This window comes from Bacillus rossius, assembly GCF_032445375.1.
Source record: "Bacillus rossius redtenbacheri isolate Brsri chromosome 4 unlocalized genomic scaffold, Brsri_v3 Brsri_v3_scf4_2, whole genome shotgun sequence".
NCBI classification, from domain to species: domain Eukaryota; kingdom Metazoa; phylum Arthropoda; class Insecta; order Phasmatodea; family Bacillidae; genus Bacillus; species Bacillus rossius.
Window position 1 is genome coordinate 41,738,739 of NW_026962011.1, and position 20,488 is coordinate 41,759,226.

Sequence of the window (20,488 nt, forward strand, 5' to 3'; positions counted from 1 at the left end):
CATAATGGTCTGTACTTAACTATGCAAAGTGTAATGTAGATTAAGGTTTTACAATTTTACAAGATTAAGTACTTTGCCTTGACAAAAATTTCCTTGTAATTATACATAATAATGTACAACAAAATTAACAAAATCTGGAAACATACCTTCATCGTTTTTTGCTTTTCCGTGTGCCACCATAATGGGCCAGAAATAGTGCTGTCTTACTGGATGTCCTCGTTCCTTCAGTGCTGACAGCAGACGCGGAGCAAGCTGAACTTTCCCTTCGCGAAGAGCAGTTTCCGTAGCTGTGAGCAGAGCATTTGGATTGTCGCCATCCGACTCCAATTCTTCGCACAGTGAAACGATTTTCTCGACCGGCTGCAGCACAATGCAGTTAAAACACACATCTTAGCAGTTATTGTCATACCATTACATAAAATGGTCATAACGCTTCCAAATAGCCTTAAAATGACCATCAAAAGTTAAATTCAACATAAATGAAAAAAACATCAAAACTGTTTATCAATAATTAAAAACTGCTTTTAAACATAAAATGTTTTGAAATGAATTAGAAAATAAAGGTGAGAATATTTTTAAAAGTGAAGTATGTATGCACTATCTTACTAATTACTGTATAATGATATCCCATAGTAAAACTGCAGCTTTAAAACAAGTAGATTTAAATCGTCAGACCTTAAGAGAATGAGACAACCACAATACCAGTCGTCAGTATCCTGGACAAACTTTGGCCCACTTTTTAGCAAGAGAAGGGCAGCGCACAATACGGGAGGGTGCATAAACAAAGGTGTCAGGTAGAGCAGAAACGGACAGACAGCACAAGTGACAGACGGACTTCTAAGTACATTCACCTACAAAGGGCCACGAGGGATACCTAATGCCGGGACACGACCACTGAGCCGATCCTTGCTCTGAAAGAGTCAGCCACACCGCTGTGACAAAAAACAAAGTGAAATAAGGCCCACCCTGCTGGCCTTGACGAGCTGTCGGATGAAGAAACCACCACTAGGATACTGCTGCCCGTCGCTGGAGGACGGCTTCGGCATGGTCTTCAACATCTTCAAGCCTATGTCCTCCTGTCCTTGGCTCACCAGTCGCAGTATCAGGTTTATCGCATCCTGGTTGAACCCCGCAGAATGCCGCATTCGGGCTATCAACTGAAAAGAAAACATCTCTCACAGCATTCAAAAGTGAGATGGAAAAAAACAACTTTATTTTACATGTTTTCAACAGTGAAACTCATACATATATGAAACAATGTGTCAATAAATTTTGAATGGATTTACTATCTATGGGTAATAACAATTTGTGTTTCATTTTACCGTAACCAATATGTTTTATTAAATACATTAAATTTATACTGTTGTAAAGATATAGAGAATAAATAAATATTATAATTCCAAAACCAATGACATAAGTGAAAACATTATCGTTCATTACTTTTAAATATTAAAGGTGAGAGTTTCTACCATTATAATGAAATGGATATTCTGCTAGAATATTATGCGCCGGCCAACGATGTAGTAAACACGAATTGGCGAAAGTGATTCTGATGCAGAAGAAAAATAAATTTATTATTTTTCGATGAAGGGACCCCCGAAAAGAAGGGGTCGGCCTCTATTCGGGTTCATACGGTAAATAGAACCAAGCAACTTGTATCGTATGCTGCCAGCTACAGTGCACTGATACAAATATCCAGCTAGATTCAATACAACAAGGATAACTTAATAATCTTGGCGTTATGCATAGGTAGCTTGGTTCCTTTTATATACCACGTTTAAACACATCTTTAAAAGAAAATTTACACGTCAAACAACTTCATATTTTTTCGTTAATTTATTAAGTAAGTGGTAATGACCAAATATATATTAGATTTCTACTTTGAAATACATTGTTTTATATGGAAAAGATTCCTACACAAAACGCTCTGCATCTACTAGCGGGACCAAAAACATCATGCGACGTTTACGAGAGAAGTTATTTTTAATCCCAATTTTGACAGCCTAAAATATCGTTGCGACGATTACGCGCGTGCGACGATTCTGCGATAAAACACGGTAGAACCAAGCAACTTGTACTGTAAGCTGCCACCTCAAGTGCATTGAAAAAAATATCTAGCTGGATTTAATATAACAACCATAACTTAATAATCTTAACGTTATGCATAGGTCGCTTGGTTCCTCTTATATAATCTTGTCCCGACGTCTGATGACGGACGCTCACCAAGTCCACGTGCTGGGGGTGGCCGCCGACGGCCAGCTCGTACACCACCTCCATGTAGTCCTTGTCCAGGAAGTACATGTCCTTGGCGTCACACTCCCGCAGCAGCTGCTCGATGGCCCCGCGGTCCCCCCGGCGGGCGTGGCCGCACATCAGCGTGGTGTAGGTGTCCGCGCTCGGCTCCAGCCCCGCCTGCCGCATCACGCCCAGGATGCCGGCAGCGCTCTCCATGTCGCTGGCAACAGCGGTCCGCACATGCTCAGCCGGCTGGCTGTCCCGACACCACCACAGATACCTTATACTAGTGATGGGATATTCCGATAAAAACAGATATCGGGACAATGACCAACACACTTCTTTAACAGATCCGATAACTGACACGAAACCCATTCGATACTTTTGGTATCAAAACTTTTTGTATCATGTATCAAAACAATGAAAATTCTCTAGAAATTCATTAATTGTAAGTCATTACCTTAATAACCATTTTTATTAAAACAATTTTGCAGCAGGTGATATATTTATTTACGATGTACTATATTCATAAAGAAAAAGGAAAAAAAATAAACAAATTTACAGGAAAAGTATGCATAGCATTAATGCAAAAATTCATTACAGGCTCTAAGCTCAGCAAGTGGTCTCACAACCACGAAACAGACGACTCACTCAGCCCGGGAGTGGCCCATGATGAGGGCGTTGAAGACACCCTCATTAACAGGCAGCTGCTTCTCCCGCATGAACTCCAGTATCTGGGTGGCGCCTGCGATGTCCCCCAGCTGGCAGTAATGCGCAATGAGTCGCTGGTACGTCACACGGTTCGGCTCAATGCCCTTCTTCTCCATGTCCGCCAGGAACTCCGTCGGCGAGAACTTGTGTTCGTTCTCCAGGTAAACTCTTAACAAGGCATTGTAATGGCTCACGTCCATGGGGACACCTGCAACATGAACAATCAAATCCTTTTAGCAAAACATTTTACTAGCTAGTACATGTGCATGGCAAATCATTCCCTCGACAACAACGTGGATGGAAAGTTATACATTCAAGAAACAATTTTACGTTACAAGACCATGCACATAAAAAAATCAAACTAACGGAATCTTCCAGCAAGATTCAAACACAACACTTGGGTACCGACTATACGTTCAGACATCATGAGTCCTAAATAAAACCGGGCAAGATCCATGGTAGGCACAGCCTCATCACCACATGAGTGTTCAGAACCAAGACTCTGGGAGTCAAAAAAATATGGGACAGTCATGACACACACATACTCTGCGCAATTGTGAGTTTACAATTAAACTAACGCATGCAGCACATAGTCAATACAGCATGAAAGGCTAGACTGGTACCTAAGTTCTCCAAAGTTTTCCATATTTCTTCAACAAGACGTGTTCTGACTTCTGGGGACTCCTCTGGTACCAGGTTCCCACAGCAGCGTATAATGAGCAGTGACTGGCTGCTCGTTGCTGATCCTGTAACAGGCAGAATACTCTTGACAAAGTTTTATAGGTGGACACACATCGCGACAGTTTGCTGAAACACCTATCTTTATTTACAGATTTTATTCAGGCTCTTTATCAAATCCGATATAGTAAGGAATACAATAACTAAGTGGTCCTTACTCGTGAGTCGAAGCTCATCCAAGATGTCTTCGAGTTCTCGTTTAGAGATGCGGCCAGCTCGCCGGGCATCCTGGTCGAGTCGTCGCAAACTCCTCTCCAAATTACCATTGTTGGCTTGTGACGGAGCTGCTTGGGTTGCAAAATAACTGCAAACAAATTTATAAAGATCTTAAATAGCAAGAAAAATATGACCAATGATGATTACACAGAGGCGTTTCGAGGTTAAAAGCAAACGCATTTATTAAAAAGAGCGTATCAAAGGTCGTATCAAGTATAAAATGATTCCTTACTTTAAGTTACATGCTGACGTTCGTCCTTGTGATGCAAGCAAGGCGTCTATATCTCTTTTAAAAGAGATTTGTCTAATATTTCTGGAAAAACACGTGATATGCCGCATAAATTTCCACGACCTGAGGATGAACGCCATTTTTTCAAAGCAGACCTCAAAAACATTTGAAGAATTACATTCGGAATTGCCAGCAGATTTAGCAATTAAATATATTATATTAAAAATTTTACCATTTGCTTTTTTATTTACAAAAAATCTATATATTTATCATTTAAATAAGATTCATTACTATTTCATAAGAAAGTTAACTTATATTCATTTATGTGAAATTGTGAAACATTTCTGCTGTATTTACTTTTCTTTACAGATGAGCGTACTGGATTTTCGTTGTGACAATGTTTTTGTAAATGGTGATGTGGTAGTTCCCAAAAATAATATCAACAATTTGCCATGAATCGTGTATTCATCGGTATAATTTTGATTGCATTAACATTCTGCAAAGAAGACAGGATTTCCAATTTCAGATTGTGTGGAGACCCGAAATGTTCTGGTAAACCAAGGAATTCAATACACAATTTGTACCTAACCTACTTCGTGTTATTCTGTTCACGTCAGGATTTATTGTTGTCATTATGACCATATGTTTTATAATTTTCTGATGTTATGTCATCACACAATAATGGTTTATTCATAACTCAATCTTCAGCCTTTTAAAACTGCCTTAATATGTTAATGGTTACTTCATGTCATCGTCTGACATGTTTTAGTAACTATTGTATAATGTAATAAATTTTTCTTTATATAAACATTTACCTAAAATTAATTTTTCAGTTTATATTTATACTCTTTATGTATTGCATTTTAAGGAGGTAAACATGTTTGTATTTTTGTAAATAGCAATGCATGTACATGTATATTTGACATTGCATGACATATGTTAAATATCCCTAAGCTATGACTCCAAGTAGGATCCTTAGAACAAAAATAAATGATAGTTTATTTGGGTAGTGGGGAAATCAATGAAGCAGATAAAATAAGACGAGAGCATGGTAGTGGTGTGAGATAAGAGTTAACTAGAAACTAATAATGCAGTTGCCATCATCAGGGAGCAGTTATCCACTTAACTGCTCCCTGATGATGGCGACTGCAATGTCAACCAAAACATTGGTGAATGATTTGCCAAGGACACGGCTACAACCCAGAAGCCAAGCTACTTCAGACAATGGCCGTGAAAGCCTGTGAACATTATTAGAAACAAAAATGACAGCCTAAAATAATACACTTCCATAACACCGTTTGCCATTTTACAGAAAAAAAATTCACATTCACATTAATTTTAATGGTCTCTGTAACTAGAAACATTTTCTAGAGTGAGCACTCTTTCGAAAAAAGTTAAAATTCTAAAAATTAGTGTTTTTGAGTAGTCTCATGTAGTGTAATAGAACTGTAAAGGCATTTTTGTGAAATTTAAAGTATTTTCTTTGCTAAGAAGATATTATTTTCTAGTTGTTTCATTTCTGTTTCAATAAAAAAATCTTGCCATGTTAGATGAATACCTACCTGTTGGGTCAACTAGTGTGCTAACTGTGAGAGAATAAATAATGGTAATTATGAAGAAAAACCTCTTTACCTGAAAAACAAAATTCTAAAATGTGTGTTTTTTTTTTAATTTATCTCTAATTTACTAATATTTTTGAATTTTTTAAGAGGAAGTTATATTACTGTTAGTTTACCAGTAGTAAACAGTTTTAACAAGTGTTTGGATTGGTAACATTAAAAACAGCATAAAATCATGTGGATGTTATGTTAGATTAGTTACATAAAACACTTTAAAAAGAGTTTGAGCTTTTGGGGAGTGATACTAGCAATACCCATGCGATCAGTGAAAGGTGAAGAGGGTAAGTGGCCCTGGCTGAGTGAACAAGATCTATCAGGGGGCGATACCTGTGAGTGAAGGCCTGGCGAGCTAGTCGGGTGCGACGAGCGATAGTTGGGGACTGCACTGCGGTGCGGCGTGGGTAGTGAGCAGACAGAGGCGGACAGAAGAGCGAGCCACTGTCGAGCCAAGCTCCAGTGGAAAGTGTTAATGATTCAATGATCATTGTAAGACAAATTGTTGTGGACAGAAATCTTGAGTGCGGTAATTAAATTTATGGTGTAGGCATTGCTAATAAATATATCTGTACTAATTAATGGGCTATCCCTTATGAACCCAGTAATTCTCCCCACATAAATTGTAACCGTATTATAAATTTAAATACCCTAAAAACTCAAAATAGTTAACTACTGGTAAACCTTTTGAAGTATCACAACACCCCTTTAGACCAGGTTTATTACCTTCTCTAGAAACACAAGATGAAAAAGGTTCAACAACTTAGTTTTAAAATACCAGTTTATCAACTATGCAAGTCATAAAAACGTAACGCACGCATGAGCCAACTTTCAACTGCCTGCGTTTCCTCCTGCCGTATTTGAAGTGAAGCGTTCCAAAAACTTTTGAAGACGCAGAGGTTATGTTAATAAAAGGCGAAGATGTTGTTTTTATTATATACGTCACATTTTCTCGTGTTGAAATTTTTCACGATGAAAGAAAAGGAAATTTTTAATTATTCACAATTTCATATTTTTTTACCATAAACATAAATTATCAAATGAAGTCCGGGAAATAAATTTTTTTTGATACTGATTAACAATTTGAAATATATTTCCTATATATGGTTGGTAGCAACTTGCAACTTTCCTGCTTCAGAAATTACAGTGATTTACTTGTGTTTGTTGCGTGTTGCATTGGTTGTGATGCTACATCCCTTGCATAGTTAATAAACCCAGCCTTAAAAGATGATTTAAAATCATTTTAGAAAGTAAAAAAAAAGCAATGTGAAAATTTTTCCTCCCTTATCCTTAAGCAGAACCACAGTAGGTAAATGTTTGGTTAGCTGCAGCATAAAAATTTCCAAAATGTAATTTTTGAACTACTATGCCTTGATTGTCATGCAAAAAACAATTAATGTAGCTCACCCAACTTAAACAACCACCCATACTATTTTACTGTATTTTTAATGTAGCTAACATAACCTACTTAACCATTCTCATTATTTTATCACTATTTTTAACCTAGATAACCTAAACAAACAAATGGTAAAATACCAGAAAACTACTTGAAATTTCACAATTTGTTTTTACAGAATCATCAAGTATAATGAACTCAAAAATACCTACCCAATCTTGCAGTGCAGTTTTGCAGAATCATCAAGTATAATGAGAGGAACTTACAAATAGGCTATCCTTTTCATTTATGTTTCAATTTTTTTTTTATGGATTGGCCTTAATTGTAAAAATTTAGCACAATTACAAGAGTGAAGGTAAAATAGTACTGTAAAATTGTGGTGATATGTCAATTCTCACAGAATTTTTTTTTGTTTGGTTGTATTTTTGAGAAAATTCTTTGTTTTTTAAGGTTATAGTCAAGAGAAATGGTGTAATGTAGCATTTTAAAATGAGTAAATATTGATTTAATGTTATTGAAATTGCCCATATTTAAATATTAGAGGGATTTTAGTGTTTTTGGTTAAAAAAATATTCATTTTTTAAAAAGGATTTTCTTAATAATGTCCCTGGTCTTTATAGCCATCCCCATCTAGTCTTAATTAAAGAATTTCACTTTACTAAGAAATAGTAGTTGTTCTCCATTATAAAATACATAATTAGAATGCATGATTATATATTAGAAAAACTTTTTAAAAGAACTCATACTCTGCAGAATTGTATAAACATTCATTAAGTATGCAGTTGGTTCACTTTAGTACTTTTTAACACATCAAACAATCTTGCATGTAGACATTGCAATACAAGAACAGTACCTACTCAGATTTTTTTCAGGTAATAAATAACTTGCAACATCACATTGTCAGTTTTACATTTAAAAAATCACAATATGTGGGACTTATCAGAAACAGCATTTTTGGAATTTTGTTGATTTATTAGTTATTTTGCAGGATCGCCTACTCTACAAAATTACACGAGAAATTTGTAATTTTTTCAACTATAAGTAACATTTTTAGAGTGTACACGGCATTATAACTTATTTGTGCATGGCTAGAAATTAAATCATACCGATTAGGTTTCCAGGAGTATTAGCTGAGTGAGCTGGGGTCGGTGCCTTACCCATTTACCTGATAGGTTGTTTAGTAATATGTCTCCCCCCCTCCTCCACAAAATCTTAAAAAAAATATCTATCATTCCCACTAACAAATGGAAAGAATTTTAAGAATTGTGAAAGCAAACATCAGGCAAAGTTTTTCTACCCCCTCCCCCCCCCTTCTCTTACTCCCTTCCAAAATGTTATGATGCATACACTCCTAGTTTAGTGTATTGCATCAATTTCATATTTTTGCTTGTTCAGTATTGTAGGAAGTTGTGAGCAACTCAATTTTTTCATTGTGAAAATAGTTGACATTGTTTTCTTTAGTTTTATCCTTCATTTATAATTTTTGTGCTCTTTTAAGTAAATTGTAATTTTTGATCAATTAAATTTTTAATATCTGTTTTTTTCAATTTACAGAACCTGTATCTTTTGCAAAGACCCTGATACGCTACACAAGTGACGATAAAAGAATTTTGTCATTTGAACATGGAGTTGATGTTGTAATCTACAGCAAATCTGCAGGATCAAGGCTAGATTTGTGGGGTGCAGAGGTAAAATATTTTTATTTATACATATCTTGTATTGTATATTTTCAGAGAAAATAGCATTATTGAAATTAAGCACCGGGAGCTTGTGATTCGTATTAAAGTTAGGAACATTAAACCTATACTTAGGGGCAGGCATTTTTCGCGAATAAATCTGAGCGCCTATTAGACTGCAACAAAGTACAGTTTCAGAAAAATGTTTAAGACCACTCCTCACAAACAGTTTAAGTGATGTGGGTCTCACATTATTTTATATCATGCCATTCTGTTAATTCTCCTGAAATATACATAATAAAGGGAATATTTTGGTATATCTGGAGTTAATGTATTTGTAATGGTTCAATAGTTACAGATTATTAAAGGTTTTATAAAATAACCTAAAATTTAACAATTCTTTAAGATAAAAAATTCATAGTTAAAAATTGGGTTTAGATATGGATATGATTTTGTTTCGCCATAGAGAAAATACCAAGGAGCATTAAATGCAAGTCTTAGAAAAAAATTAAAAAAATTATTAACTTAAAAATTTTGTTGCTTTATCATTTTGAAGTTAGGTCTAAAATTGTGTAATTTGGTTTTTAATTTTTAGTAACCTTATAAGTTCCTGTTTTTAATTTCTGTTAATACCTTCTTAATCTATGTGAAAAGTAGAAGATTTTGGTACCAATAGAATCAATGTAGCTAAAATAGTTAATAAGTTACATAGATTTTTAAGTTTTATTAAATAACAAGAAATGCCAAAATCCTTTAATGAAAAAAAATCATAGTTTCGAAATGGGTTAAGATACAGGCATGAGTTTGTTTCACCAAAGCAAACATACCAAGGGAAAATGTATGCAAGCCTAGGAAAAAATTTAAAAAAATTATCAACTTAAAAAACATGAAGAAGGAAAAACAAAGAAAAAATTTAATTTCTGTTGTCATTTTATAGTCACCATGATGTTGGCAACACACTTTTCCTTAGGATGGCAACATGTGTTCTTTTTTATGTGATGTAAGGGTAGGGTGTAGGCTGGCACACTTGCTTTGTAAGTTCCCGCCATTCAGTTGTTTCTTTCTTCATTATTTGGAGGTTATGTTTGTTTAACAGAGTTGGAGACAAAAAGTTCACTATGGGAAAAAAGTCTGTGGCTGAAGCAACTAAATGGCAAATTATTGGTTTACTAAAGGTTGGAAAAACACACAGACAAATTGTAGAGGTTTTGAAAGTGTCAAAGACTTGTGTGCAACAAACAATTAGGCGATACAATGAGTTTGGAACAGTTGTTGACAGGCCAAGGTCTGGCTGCCCGAGGAAAACATCACGTAGACAAGACCGCAAGTTATTGCAACTGTGTAGGAAAGACAGGAATGCTAGTTGTAGTGATCTTCTGAGAGATCTAAGGGCCTCCTGTGGCAATGTTGCCATAACAGATCGCACTGTATGCAACAGATTAAATGAGGCAGGCCTAAGATCATTTTTTGCAATCAGGAAACCACTTCTCAATGACTGTCACAAAAGGAAGCGACGCGAGTTTTGTAGACAGCGTTTGGGATGGTGTAAAGAAGCTTGGGAGAGAGTAATGTTTTCTGATGAATGCCGTTTTGAACTATTCCCCCGACGTAAGGTTCGGGTTCGCAGAACAATAACTGAAAAATTTCTGCCAGCTTGTGTTGCCCCAGCAGTGCAAAAAGGAGGCGATGCAATCATGATCTGGGGATGCATCACCTCAGAGGGTCCTGGAGAGTGTAAGGAGGTGAAAAATACGATGAATAGTACCAGATACTGTGAAGCTATGGAGGAAGTAATGATTCCTTCAGCACAGAGGCTACTAGGTGAAAATTTCATTTATCAGCAGGATAATGCCCCATGCCACCGATCCATGCAAACAAAGCGATGGTTTGAAACCAAAGACATTTAGCTGCTACCCTGGCTTCCTCGTAGTCCAGATTTAAATCCTATCGAGAACTTGTGGAACACAATGGCATACCGGCTGGCAAAACAGAAACCCAAGAATGGTGCAGAATTAAGACTGGCAGTGCACTCACTATGGCAGCGAGTGACACGTGAAGAGTGTAGGAAGCTAATACTATCTATGCCTGACAGAATCAAAGCATGCTACAAGGCCAGAGGTGGTCCCACTAAGTTTTGAACTTTACAGTGTTACTGTTTTTTTAGTGTTTCTTTGAATTTTTAAGGTTTTCTTAACATAATATAATACAAATGGATGAATACTAAAATGAAACGTGATTTATTTGTGTGGTCTTAAACATTTTTCTGAAACTGTATACCCGTACCAGTGGTTTCTTCCTTGTGATTGGCGGCCGTCTGCGAGAGAAGTTATTGTCTTATTTGACTGGGCCAATAAGGACTTGTTTGCTTCCGCACTGACTCACGGTGATTGGTGTTGTAAAAATCTACATTGACCTGAAAGAAACTCACCCAATTAAGAAACACAGATGATGCTACAGTGTTTTAACTTTCAGCTAGTCTCAGAATCTTTTCGCGAAATTTGCATGCCCCTACCTATACTTTAAAACTTCCAAAGGCATGTTTCATGTTGGATTACATTTTGAATTAAAAAAATTTAATAATTATCAAAGAATTTAACATAAGTGAAAATTATAGTTGTCTCACCAACATTCCACTATTTTGTCAACTGACATTTTTAAAACTAGCCTTTCTCTTGTTTTATAATATATACTGAGGCACCTTATTCAAGGTCTATAGTGTATGGATGTGTTTTACCGAGAGAAAATTTGGCAGGGTTGAGAGTTTAACATTCATGTCATTAAGTACACATAAACAAGTAACCTGTTACATTATCATGCATATATTAAAAACAATCAAGAGGTTTTTTTTTAAATGTAATGTTAAGGATTATCTTGCAATGTTACAGCAATATGTTTAATTTTAAAAATATATTCTGTTGCATTAGGTCAATAATGCATAAAAATTTCAATAATAATAATAAATATGACAATAATAATTGTTACAGTAACATACTCTGTAAACGTACTGTAGTAATTATCATACTAAAAACAGATGAAGTTTAGAGTTGTATTGTATAACAGGAATTTTTTATAGATTACAGTGGTATAATAAAAATGGTAATCACCCTATGAGAAAGCAATTTTAACACTCTTTATTATGCCAGTTGTTTGGACACACAAATATATTATAGTAAAATAAATATTAGAGTCCATGCAACACTTAAGTACATTGTTTACAAATATAGTAAGTCTGTACATTGAAAAGAAATCATTCATATATTTAAAAAATAAAATACTAAAAATTATGTGGTTTTAAGCTTGATGGAACACAAAATCTCTTTAACATGTGGTTGCTGTTGAGATTTTATTTTGAATATCATAATTTCTAATGCTATGTGTTAAGAGTATGTAGCTATAATTTGTGGTGTTTTCTTTTCTTACAGATTAAAGGAAAACGAGGCTATGTTCCCAAGGGTTTGGTCAGAGAACAAAAAATTATTAAGAAAATTTTGAACTTCACTGTTCCAACAGAGTTTAACATTGCAGCCAAGTCAAATGAGGATAAATCTGGTACCAAATCAACTGAAGATAAAGATAATGATACCCAATCAAGTGAGGATGAAGTAAATGCTACCAAGTCCTCGGAAGGCAAAGAAATTACAGCCAAGTCAGTTGAAGGAGAAATATTGATACAAAGTACACATGAAACGAAAAATGGAACCGAACGTGTTAGTAGTAATGGCAACCTGAGTGCAAGCCAAACTCAGACAAGTTCAAGTACACCCAGATTGACCAATCAGGTTCTGTCAGCTGGCTCAAACTTAGGGTCTTTTTCGTTCAAAGGAGTTTCTGCAGACTCATCTGAAAATAGGGCTCCGTCTCCAGATTCTGTGGTCAAACCATATGAGGTCATTGATGGCACCACATTGTTTTTGTCAACAGATGGAGATGTGGAGGATGGCAGTCCCTCTGTGGTGAAAGCCACAGCTGTTCCTCGTGTCTCCACACCTAGTGCAACAGTGGATCCAGAGATTGTCAAGTCTGAAGTTAACCAGTACTCTGGTCCTGAGGAGGCAAAGCACACATCTGATCCAAAAACTGATGAGAAAGCTGAAGAAAATGCAAAATTACCATCCAGGAAAAGTGAAGTTGAGAATTTAATTGATGGTAAAGGTACAGGCTCGCAGAATAATGTTGGTAATGTGAAAAGAAGTGTAGAACAAAGTGAAGATGTTTATGTTAGTGATGATGATGGTGATGATACTGATGATGAAGATGATGATGACGAAGAAGATGATGATGGCGATGATGAAAGCGGTGAGGATCATTCTGAGAATAATGAGGAAAATGAAATGGGAGAAGACCATGATGCCTCAAAAGTTGTGGATGATAATGGGAATTCAGAAAATTCACTGGTCTCAAAAGGAGTTGAGGAGAGTTTATCAATGAAAGGAGAAGCACCTGTTGATGGCAGTGGAACTGAAATTAACCTCAACTTTGTTGGTACCTCACAGAATGACCTAAATACTCCAGATATATCTGAGTTGCAGTCTTCTGATGGCTCTTCTGACGTTAATGTTAAAAAAGAAACAGACAGTAAAGTGGAGCTTGATCTGAATGACATTTCTTCTAGTGCTCATGACAATCATTCTACCAATCATGAGATAAAAGCAGGTATTTCAGAGGGTATTAATCCTTTATCTTCAAGTGAAAATATACCTGACTCTGCTCCTGTTAGTGGTTCTGGAGATGAAATGAAATCAGTGGATGAAAATATTAAATTACCAGAACTTTCATCAACAGACCAAGACTCATCAATTCCCAAGGAACTGCGTGATGTCAATGAGACTGAATATAGTGAGGAAGTTTTTCTTTCAGGGTCATCTGTTCTGGGCGAGACTTTGCAAGATACTGTAACTGAAATGCCAGTTGGTAAATCAGAAGCTGTACCACCAGTTGGTAATGGAGAACCAACAGAAAAACTGTTATCAGAGGAAAATATGTCCACTGAAAGGTATTCAGATGAGAATGAGAGAGTTTCTCCTAATGGTGAAGTATATCCACCTGTTGAAGGTGAAGTATCTCCACCTGTTGAAGGTGAAGTATCTCCACTTGTTGAAGTATCTCCACCTGGTGAGGATGTATCTTCAGCTGGTGGAGAAGGATCTTCATCTGATGGTGAAATATCACCCATTGAAGAAGGATCTTCAACTGGTAATGAGGAACTTTCATCTGATGTTAAAGGATCTTCAGATTCAGATGATAAAGGATCTTCAGATTCAGATGATAAAGCTTTGCCTGATAGGAAAAAACCCTCACAAGATATTGAAAGACTTAGGGATATTGAAAATTCATTCAGTGATGTTGAACAACTTTCAAATGTTGTTGAAGTACCTCCAGTTGTTTTAGATGAGATTGAAACTAATGAATCTGTACTTACAAATAATATAATCACCTCTGATATTATTGAAGAAGGAACTACCACCACCGTACATGACCATCACGAATCAGAAAATGGCAACGATACAGATGAAATAGGAGTCTCTATTGTAGAAAACTCCCAAGAGAATAATGATCTTTCCAACGAAATACTGAACGATCCTGTTGATGAAGAAGAGAGTCTTGAGGCACAGTCCGCAATGTTAACTCAGCATGATTCCAGTGAAAGCCTCTTGTCTGGCATGACAGGTACGTTACGCCATGGTTACGAGATTGTGGCAGGTTTGTTCTGGAGTGTAACACCTGAAGAACCAGTGACCACTGAAGGTGGTGCAACTACCACCAGCACACCAACTGAAGGTCCAGCCATCGATATAGAGAAGGAAGAAAACGATATTGACTCTGTAGCTGTGAACAAGAGTTTAGAGAATGCAGAAGACAATAGTGGAGAAGCAAATGAACCTAACGTGCCTTTAAAGTCCATGTTGGAAAAATCTAACACAAAAGATGTCCCATTCCAGAACACTGCTGAGACAGTTTCACAGATCATTGACGGTAAGTTCATACTTTTATTCAACACTTTTAGTTACACCAATTCTTTGCTTAGCACGTCTTAAAATTTCACAAATTCATTTAGCACAATGTTAATTTTACTGCCCCAGTCTTGAATAGCACGTCTATACATTTCAGTTAGCTTGAAATTGCCACAGGCAAAAAAAAACTATGGCATGATGCCTCGAAGTTTGCTTCACCTCAGTAAACAACATATGTATCGTAGCATACAGTTAGTCATACAAGGGGGGAAGAGATGCACGCGCAGGTCTACCTATGCTATCGACTGTTGTACAAACATCAGCTATGGCAAATTCGGTTGCGGCTATGGAGTTTTTATGTCCGCGCGTATGTTGCTGGGATATACTGTTGTCGCCCGGCCACAGACTGGGCTGTGATGAACTTCATTCTAGCCAGTGGTAGGGAACTTGCATGCACAAACACAAAGCAAGGTCTGCCCATTCATATTCCGGTAGTTGTACGTGCACAAGCACCTGCAGTTGGAATCATGACTTCCAAGTGAGAGTGTAATGCATCGTGTTCAAGTATTTCAGACAAAACTAGAAGTATACGGCATTCAGAATGCCATGAAGGCCACACTTATGTTGGCCACACTTTAGTTTTAAGCAAGTCAACTGCGCACACAATCGTACAAAATAAGTACTCTATCAAACATTTACCTAAGTCTGATGTACTAGCGAGAATGTATTTGACATTAGATATCGGAACAGGAAAAGGTTGTTAAATGAATGTTGTTAAATGAATGGTGCAATGAAAAAAGGTCACGGGCCTGACAGGATACGCAAATAAGCACTTTAATTTTTGAAAAATTAAAATATAAATATCCAGACAGTAATATTGGTTTCACTGCCAGTAAAGATGGTTTGAAAAGTCGTGGAAAGGTACGTGATGTTAGTGGTCATGCTCGGCGGGCAAGCCAACCAACCGACTGATGATAAGTAGGAACATGATCACCTATCTCCCGTTATGCGGTGTCGTATTTGTCATACAAAAAAATTCATGGTAGGCTAATAAAGATAAATGGTGTGACATGTTTTTCGTTGAGTGTAATTCTACGCATTTATAATATGAAAAGAATATTACCCTACACATTTTGGAATACATTAATTAAATTAGCCTTGCTATTTATGTAGACCAATTCTTCAGAATATGTGATTTAAAAAAAAAAAAAGATATTTAATTGTTAATTGGTTAATTGATGCCATAACTCTGATCCAGCTGACCAGCTGCAGCCCAGTACATGCCAACTGTACATTATTTTAGTGTGAGGTATCAGCATTTTCTGAAATAAGCGACGTAACAGTTTGTTAAATTTAGTCTAATAATGTTTTCACTAGTATATTGCCCAATTTAAAGCTTTTACGTTTTAGTCAATATTATATGATACTATGAATTATTTATTATTTATTTATTTATTACTGTTGTGACATGCACACCAACACCTCATAAAGTGGGTACTAGGGTGTGCACGGGAGTACTCGGTGATTAATTGTGTACAAATAAATCATTTTAAGAATTTATAATTCTGTATATTTAAAAAAACATTTGCTGGTAGGCAATCATATTAGACTGTTGCTGTTTAAAAGTAGCCTTTGTATATCTTTGAAATTTAATTTTTGCATTGTTGTTGTTATATTGTGTTCAGGGTATTTAGAATGTATAACTTACATATTTCCTGTTACAAAGTCATGGTCATTTTGTTTTATGTTTTGCGAAGTGTTTCACGTGGACTGATGAGAGTGTGTCAGCACAGTGGTAGCAGAGCGGCATGCACGTACATCTGGTGCGACTGGGGAGTTAATGAGCTGTAACCCCGCGGCTGGCAGTGCTGATTGCCTCGTGTGTTTGTGTCCCCAGCGTGCCGCAAGGACTCAGGGCTGGACGGTCCATGTTCTGAGGCGGAGAGTATGTCCCCGGTCTTTGACCCACGAAGCAACTCAAGGAAGGTAATCATCAATGTTGGTTAGCCGAATTTGGGGGTGGCTCTTGCTAATGCAAGACTAGTATGAGCAGTACAATTATATACACATCTCCAGGGTTTCCATATTCAGGTAAGGGGGGGGGGGGGGGGGGAAATCATGGGAAAAGGCAGGAAAGTGAGAATGGTCAGGGATTTTACTTGAAATCCTGAAAAAGTCATGGAAATTTCCTAGTGATAATCCAGTTTGCCGTCACCCAGACTGTAAAAGGGTTTCCCCCCCCCCCCCCCCCCCCAACCGATTGTGTTTTATTTCCAGTCCGGACAACCACTCTGGGCCCCGCACTGGCCATTTTCTTTTTTAATGGTTCTTTTTGTGTAGTTTTTCTGTGAAAAAATAATGACATTTATGGGAAAAGGAATTGAATCATTTTTTTAATTCACATCTAATTTAAAGTCAATACCTTTTGATTTCAATTGTGTTTCCATGATAAAAAATTTCAGAGATTTTAGTGCTTCAATAAATAACGTTATTTCACCGGAATTCAATCTTTGGCGCTAATGAAACTAACCAGAGTAAAATATTTATAGATATTAACATCAAAATTTCTTAAGATAAAACATAGTTTAAAAAGTTTATTTTTTAAATTTTTCTGACACTTTGTTAAGGGGCTATTTCTATACCACCCTGCAAGTCCCCTCTCCATAGTACTAGGGCCCTGAAAATGTAACTGGTTCAGGTTCCTGCTACTGTTTATTTCATAGTCGTAAACACTACAAAATGACGTATGCAAGGTTGTGTTTGTAATAAAGATAGTGGAGAGAGAATTAGGCCAGCTATGGGGATGGTGAAGTCTGGATTTTCTTTATTTCTTTCATAAAATTGCAACATAGGTAAATTATTTAATAATACTACTCAAAGAAATAGGGTCAGGGAAATATTATCACGGATTTGCATGGACACCCAGGTCTCAACGTTGAACCGGTTTTATCGCAAGTTGAAAATATGGCAGATGTGGCAGCAAGCCAGTGGGTTTCATTGAGATTCTCCTGTTTCCCCCACCCGTTTATTCCAACAATGCTCTATTCTTATCTCGTCGACCCCTCATTGTCTGTACAGAACTCAGTGTCGACAAGACATTTAAGCCATTCAGTTTCACGGGGGGGGGGGGGGGGGGGGAACTCTCCATCCCTCCCATACATTCATGGAATACACTACCAAAAAATTACATCTTAAACCTTAAAATTTTCTTGCTGTGTGTGTGCTCCCTTTAAAAAAATAATCCTCAACAGCCCTTAAATATAATTCATAAAAAATTTATCAATACAATTATTTTATTTTACCAGTTAACATATTAAATAAAAATAATTTTCTAGCTTTTGTTCATTAATTTTTATCAATTACAGTACTGAATTTTTTTCTGCAATATCTAGTTAATATTTGTTAAAAAATTATTTGGCACATAGTTACAAATAAAAATTGCAAATAAATGTTAATCATGAATTGTATGATTTTTTTTTTTTTTTCCAGTTGCAACAAGACATGGAATACGAGCACGAAATAAACTTTGAAAATGATTTTCTGTCTGTCTCGAGCAACTCCATTTGGTTTGTGATATCTACTGGTATTCTTGTCACCATATTCACCCTGGGATTCATCTACCTCGAAGTAAGTAATGTTCGACAAACTTGCACTGATGTAGGCAACCACAGTAGTAGCATTATAGTGTTAAGTTTTCTCTTAATTATCTACACATATTCATAAACAAAGTTCCCTTTTTTTTATGATATTAATAATTTTCTTTATCACTAGAATACCTGCCTATAGTTTTGTAGATTCTTCCAAGTTTCCTCCATGTGCAGCAATTATTTTCTTTGGTTCTTATAATAAATATTACTGTAATTGAAATTTAATTTTAGTGTGACAATTTAATTGTTATGGCATAATTGTGCCTCTAATTTTGAAACTTAAAATTACAATTCTTCTAACTCCAATAATTTTTAGTAGGCTAAAACACTTTGTGCACTATCTCTAATGTGTAGTAAAGATATCATAGATTATCTATCGGCTTTAACAATTTTATTACTAAATAAATAAAAGAAATGAAACAGCATTCTACAGATAGAGATCCAGTATATCCCATTAGACATGGTAGTGGTTCTATAGATACACAAAATAGTTTTAGGACCCACTTCTGTGCCTCATCTACATGTCCTGCAGATGTACTCACAGTTTCGATATGTTATGCAAACAAACCTTAATTTAAATATAAAACATTGCCTCCGATCAATAGTGATTAAACAAAATCTAGCATCAGTAATAAGAAAGTTATTATTTAATTAACACACTCAGTTTTTGTTGAAAAGCTAATTTGTAATGTAATGTTTATTTGTCTAATACATGTTTGGTATGCAGTTTGTACATATTATTTTTGAAGAACCTTTGTATGAGCTGATTTTGGTAATTTCTTCAACCAGTTTTATGTCATCAAGAGTTTGTATAACAGTCTGGCAAACAACAGTAGCTGGCTGATGCAGTGTCCTCGCCTGCCTCTTTCTCTGGCGTAGCTGCTTTTGTGTCTTCATTTTGTTTGTTTTTGGGTTGGTATTAGTTTTATATAGTATGGCCAGATAATTAGCCGAGGTTGTAAACAGCAATGTTATAATAGGGTTATGAATTTTAATTAGTAAATATTTTTTTTTGTAATCAAGATGTAAAAAGAAATTATTTATCTCACCTGAGATTGGTTATGCGAAAAACAGAAATGTTGAATTTTATTTTTATTTTATTTTGCGGTCAACACATTTATCTGAGCCTTTTTTCCAGACCTAGAAAAGTATTTTAATAAATTGTGATTCTTCTTCTTCTTCAGAAAAGGAAATTCCATAGCTCGCTGGTTGCGGAAGTGAACGCGCTGAAGAAGGAGCTGCAGATAAAGTCGATAGAGATGATGTCGAAGAGTGACGAGGGTGTGCTGGAACAGCGTGACTCCGAGGAGCTCCATGCCTCCGTGGCTTCTCTGCAGCAGCAGCTGCAGGACTCCCAGGTACGCCCAGCGTACTGCTACTGCAGGACAGCTGAGGGGATGTAACTTAATGTGTAATTTGCGATGTTGTTTAAATGTGGTGCATTCAAGTAGGAAATGCACATGAGCATGGGAGTGGACACAAAATTTCATTTCGTGGGGATGTAACCACTTGGCCCGCTGTTAAGCTTTCAAAACTTTTTTTCTTTTTGTTGGTAGAAATGATAAGATTTCTATGATTTAGGGAATGGGAACATAAACCCCCCCCCCCCCCCCCATCATCCCCCTTCATACATTCCTGGTTGAGGATTACTTTCATCATTTGCCACTATCCAAGTCATGTTTAGGCCAGCTTAGTTACAGAATCACTATGTCATTAAGATGTGCTATATTTTTACCAGCTGGGGCAAAATTCAGATTCGTCCCATATCGTAAACGCGGTGGACTTTGCAATTGAGCTGGTGGGCTTTCTCCAGGTACTTCCATTTTTTTCCACCAGTGCAGTCAGTCTCTGCTGTATCGTAAATGTTTTACCCCAGGTGTCTGTCTCTGATGACCCCGCTGTAGACAGTTGTCCTTTGTTTCTTTATGTATTTGTGTATATTTTGTATACGTCGTGTGCCCACCACTTAAGTCCCCGGACTGTTGGTGCGCATGTAACCAAAATTTCAAATAAACAAACAAAACGTTAAAATCTGCAGCACTTTCCTGCGGATGGTGGGTCCGTTTCGTGTTATTT

The 20,488-nt window shown here is 36.4% G+C and overlaps 2 protein-coding genes across 2 annotated transcripts in view; one reads left to right on the plus strand and one right to left on the minus strand.

Moving 5' to 3' along the window:
• Window positions 1-4,507, minus strand: part of LOC134542190 (leucine-rich PPR motif-containing protein, mitochondrial) — a 40,977-nt gene extending 36,470 nt beyond the window's left edge. The window contains exons 1-7 of the mRNA XM_063386248.1: window positions 4,133-4,507; window positions 3,843-3,988; window positions 3,570-3,692; window positions 2,887-3,154; window positions 2,224-2,455; window positions 966-1,157; window positions 147-360 (exon numbers count right to left, since the gene is read on the minus strand). Of these exons, the coding sequence (XP_063242318.1) occupies window positions 147-360; window positions 966-1,157; window positions 2,224-2,455; window positions 2,887-3,154; window positions 3,570-3,692; window positions 3,843-3,988; window positions 4,133-4,269 (1,312 nt within the window). The 5' untranslated portion in view covers window positions 4,270-4,507. The remainder of the gene's footprint in view (window positions 1-146; window positions 361-965; window positions 1,158-2,223; window positions 2,456-2,886; window positions 3,155-3,569; window positions 3,693-3,842; window positions 3,989-4,132) is intronic.
• Window positions 4,306-20,488, plus strand: part of LOC134542189 (transport and Golgi organization protein 1) — a 37,251-nt gene continuing 21,068 nt past the window's right edge. Inside the window, exons 1-6 of the mRNA XM_063386247.1 lie at window positions 4,306-4,681; window positions 8,693-8,826; window positions 12,237-14,787; window positions 16,663-16,751; window positions 18,255-18,392; window positions 19,597-19,770. Coding sequence (XP_063242317.1) covers window positions 4,582-4,681; window positions 8,693-8,826; window positions 12,237-14,787; window positions 16,663-16,751; window positions 18,255-18,392; window positions 19,597-19,770 — 3,186 coding nt within the window. The 5' untranslated portion in view covers window positions 4,306-4,581. The remainder of the gene's footprint in view (window positions 4,682-8,692; window positions 8,827-12,236; window positions 14,788-16,662; window positions 16,752-18,254; window positions 18,393-19,596; window positions 19,771-20,488) is intronic.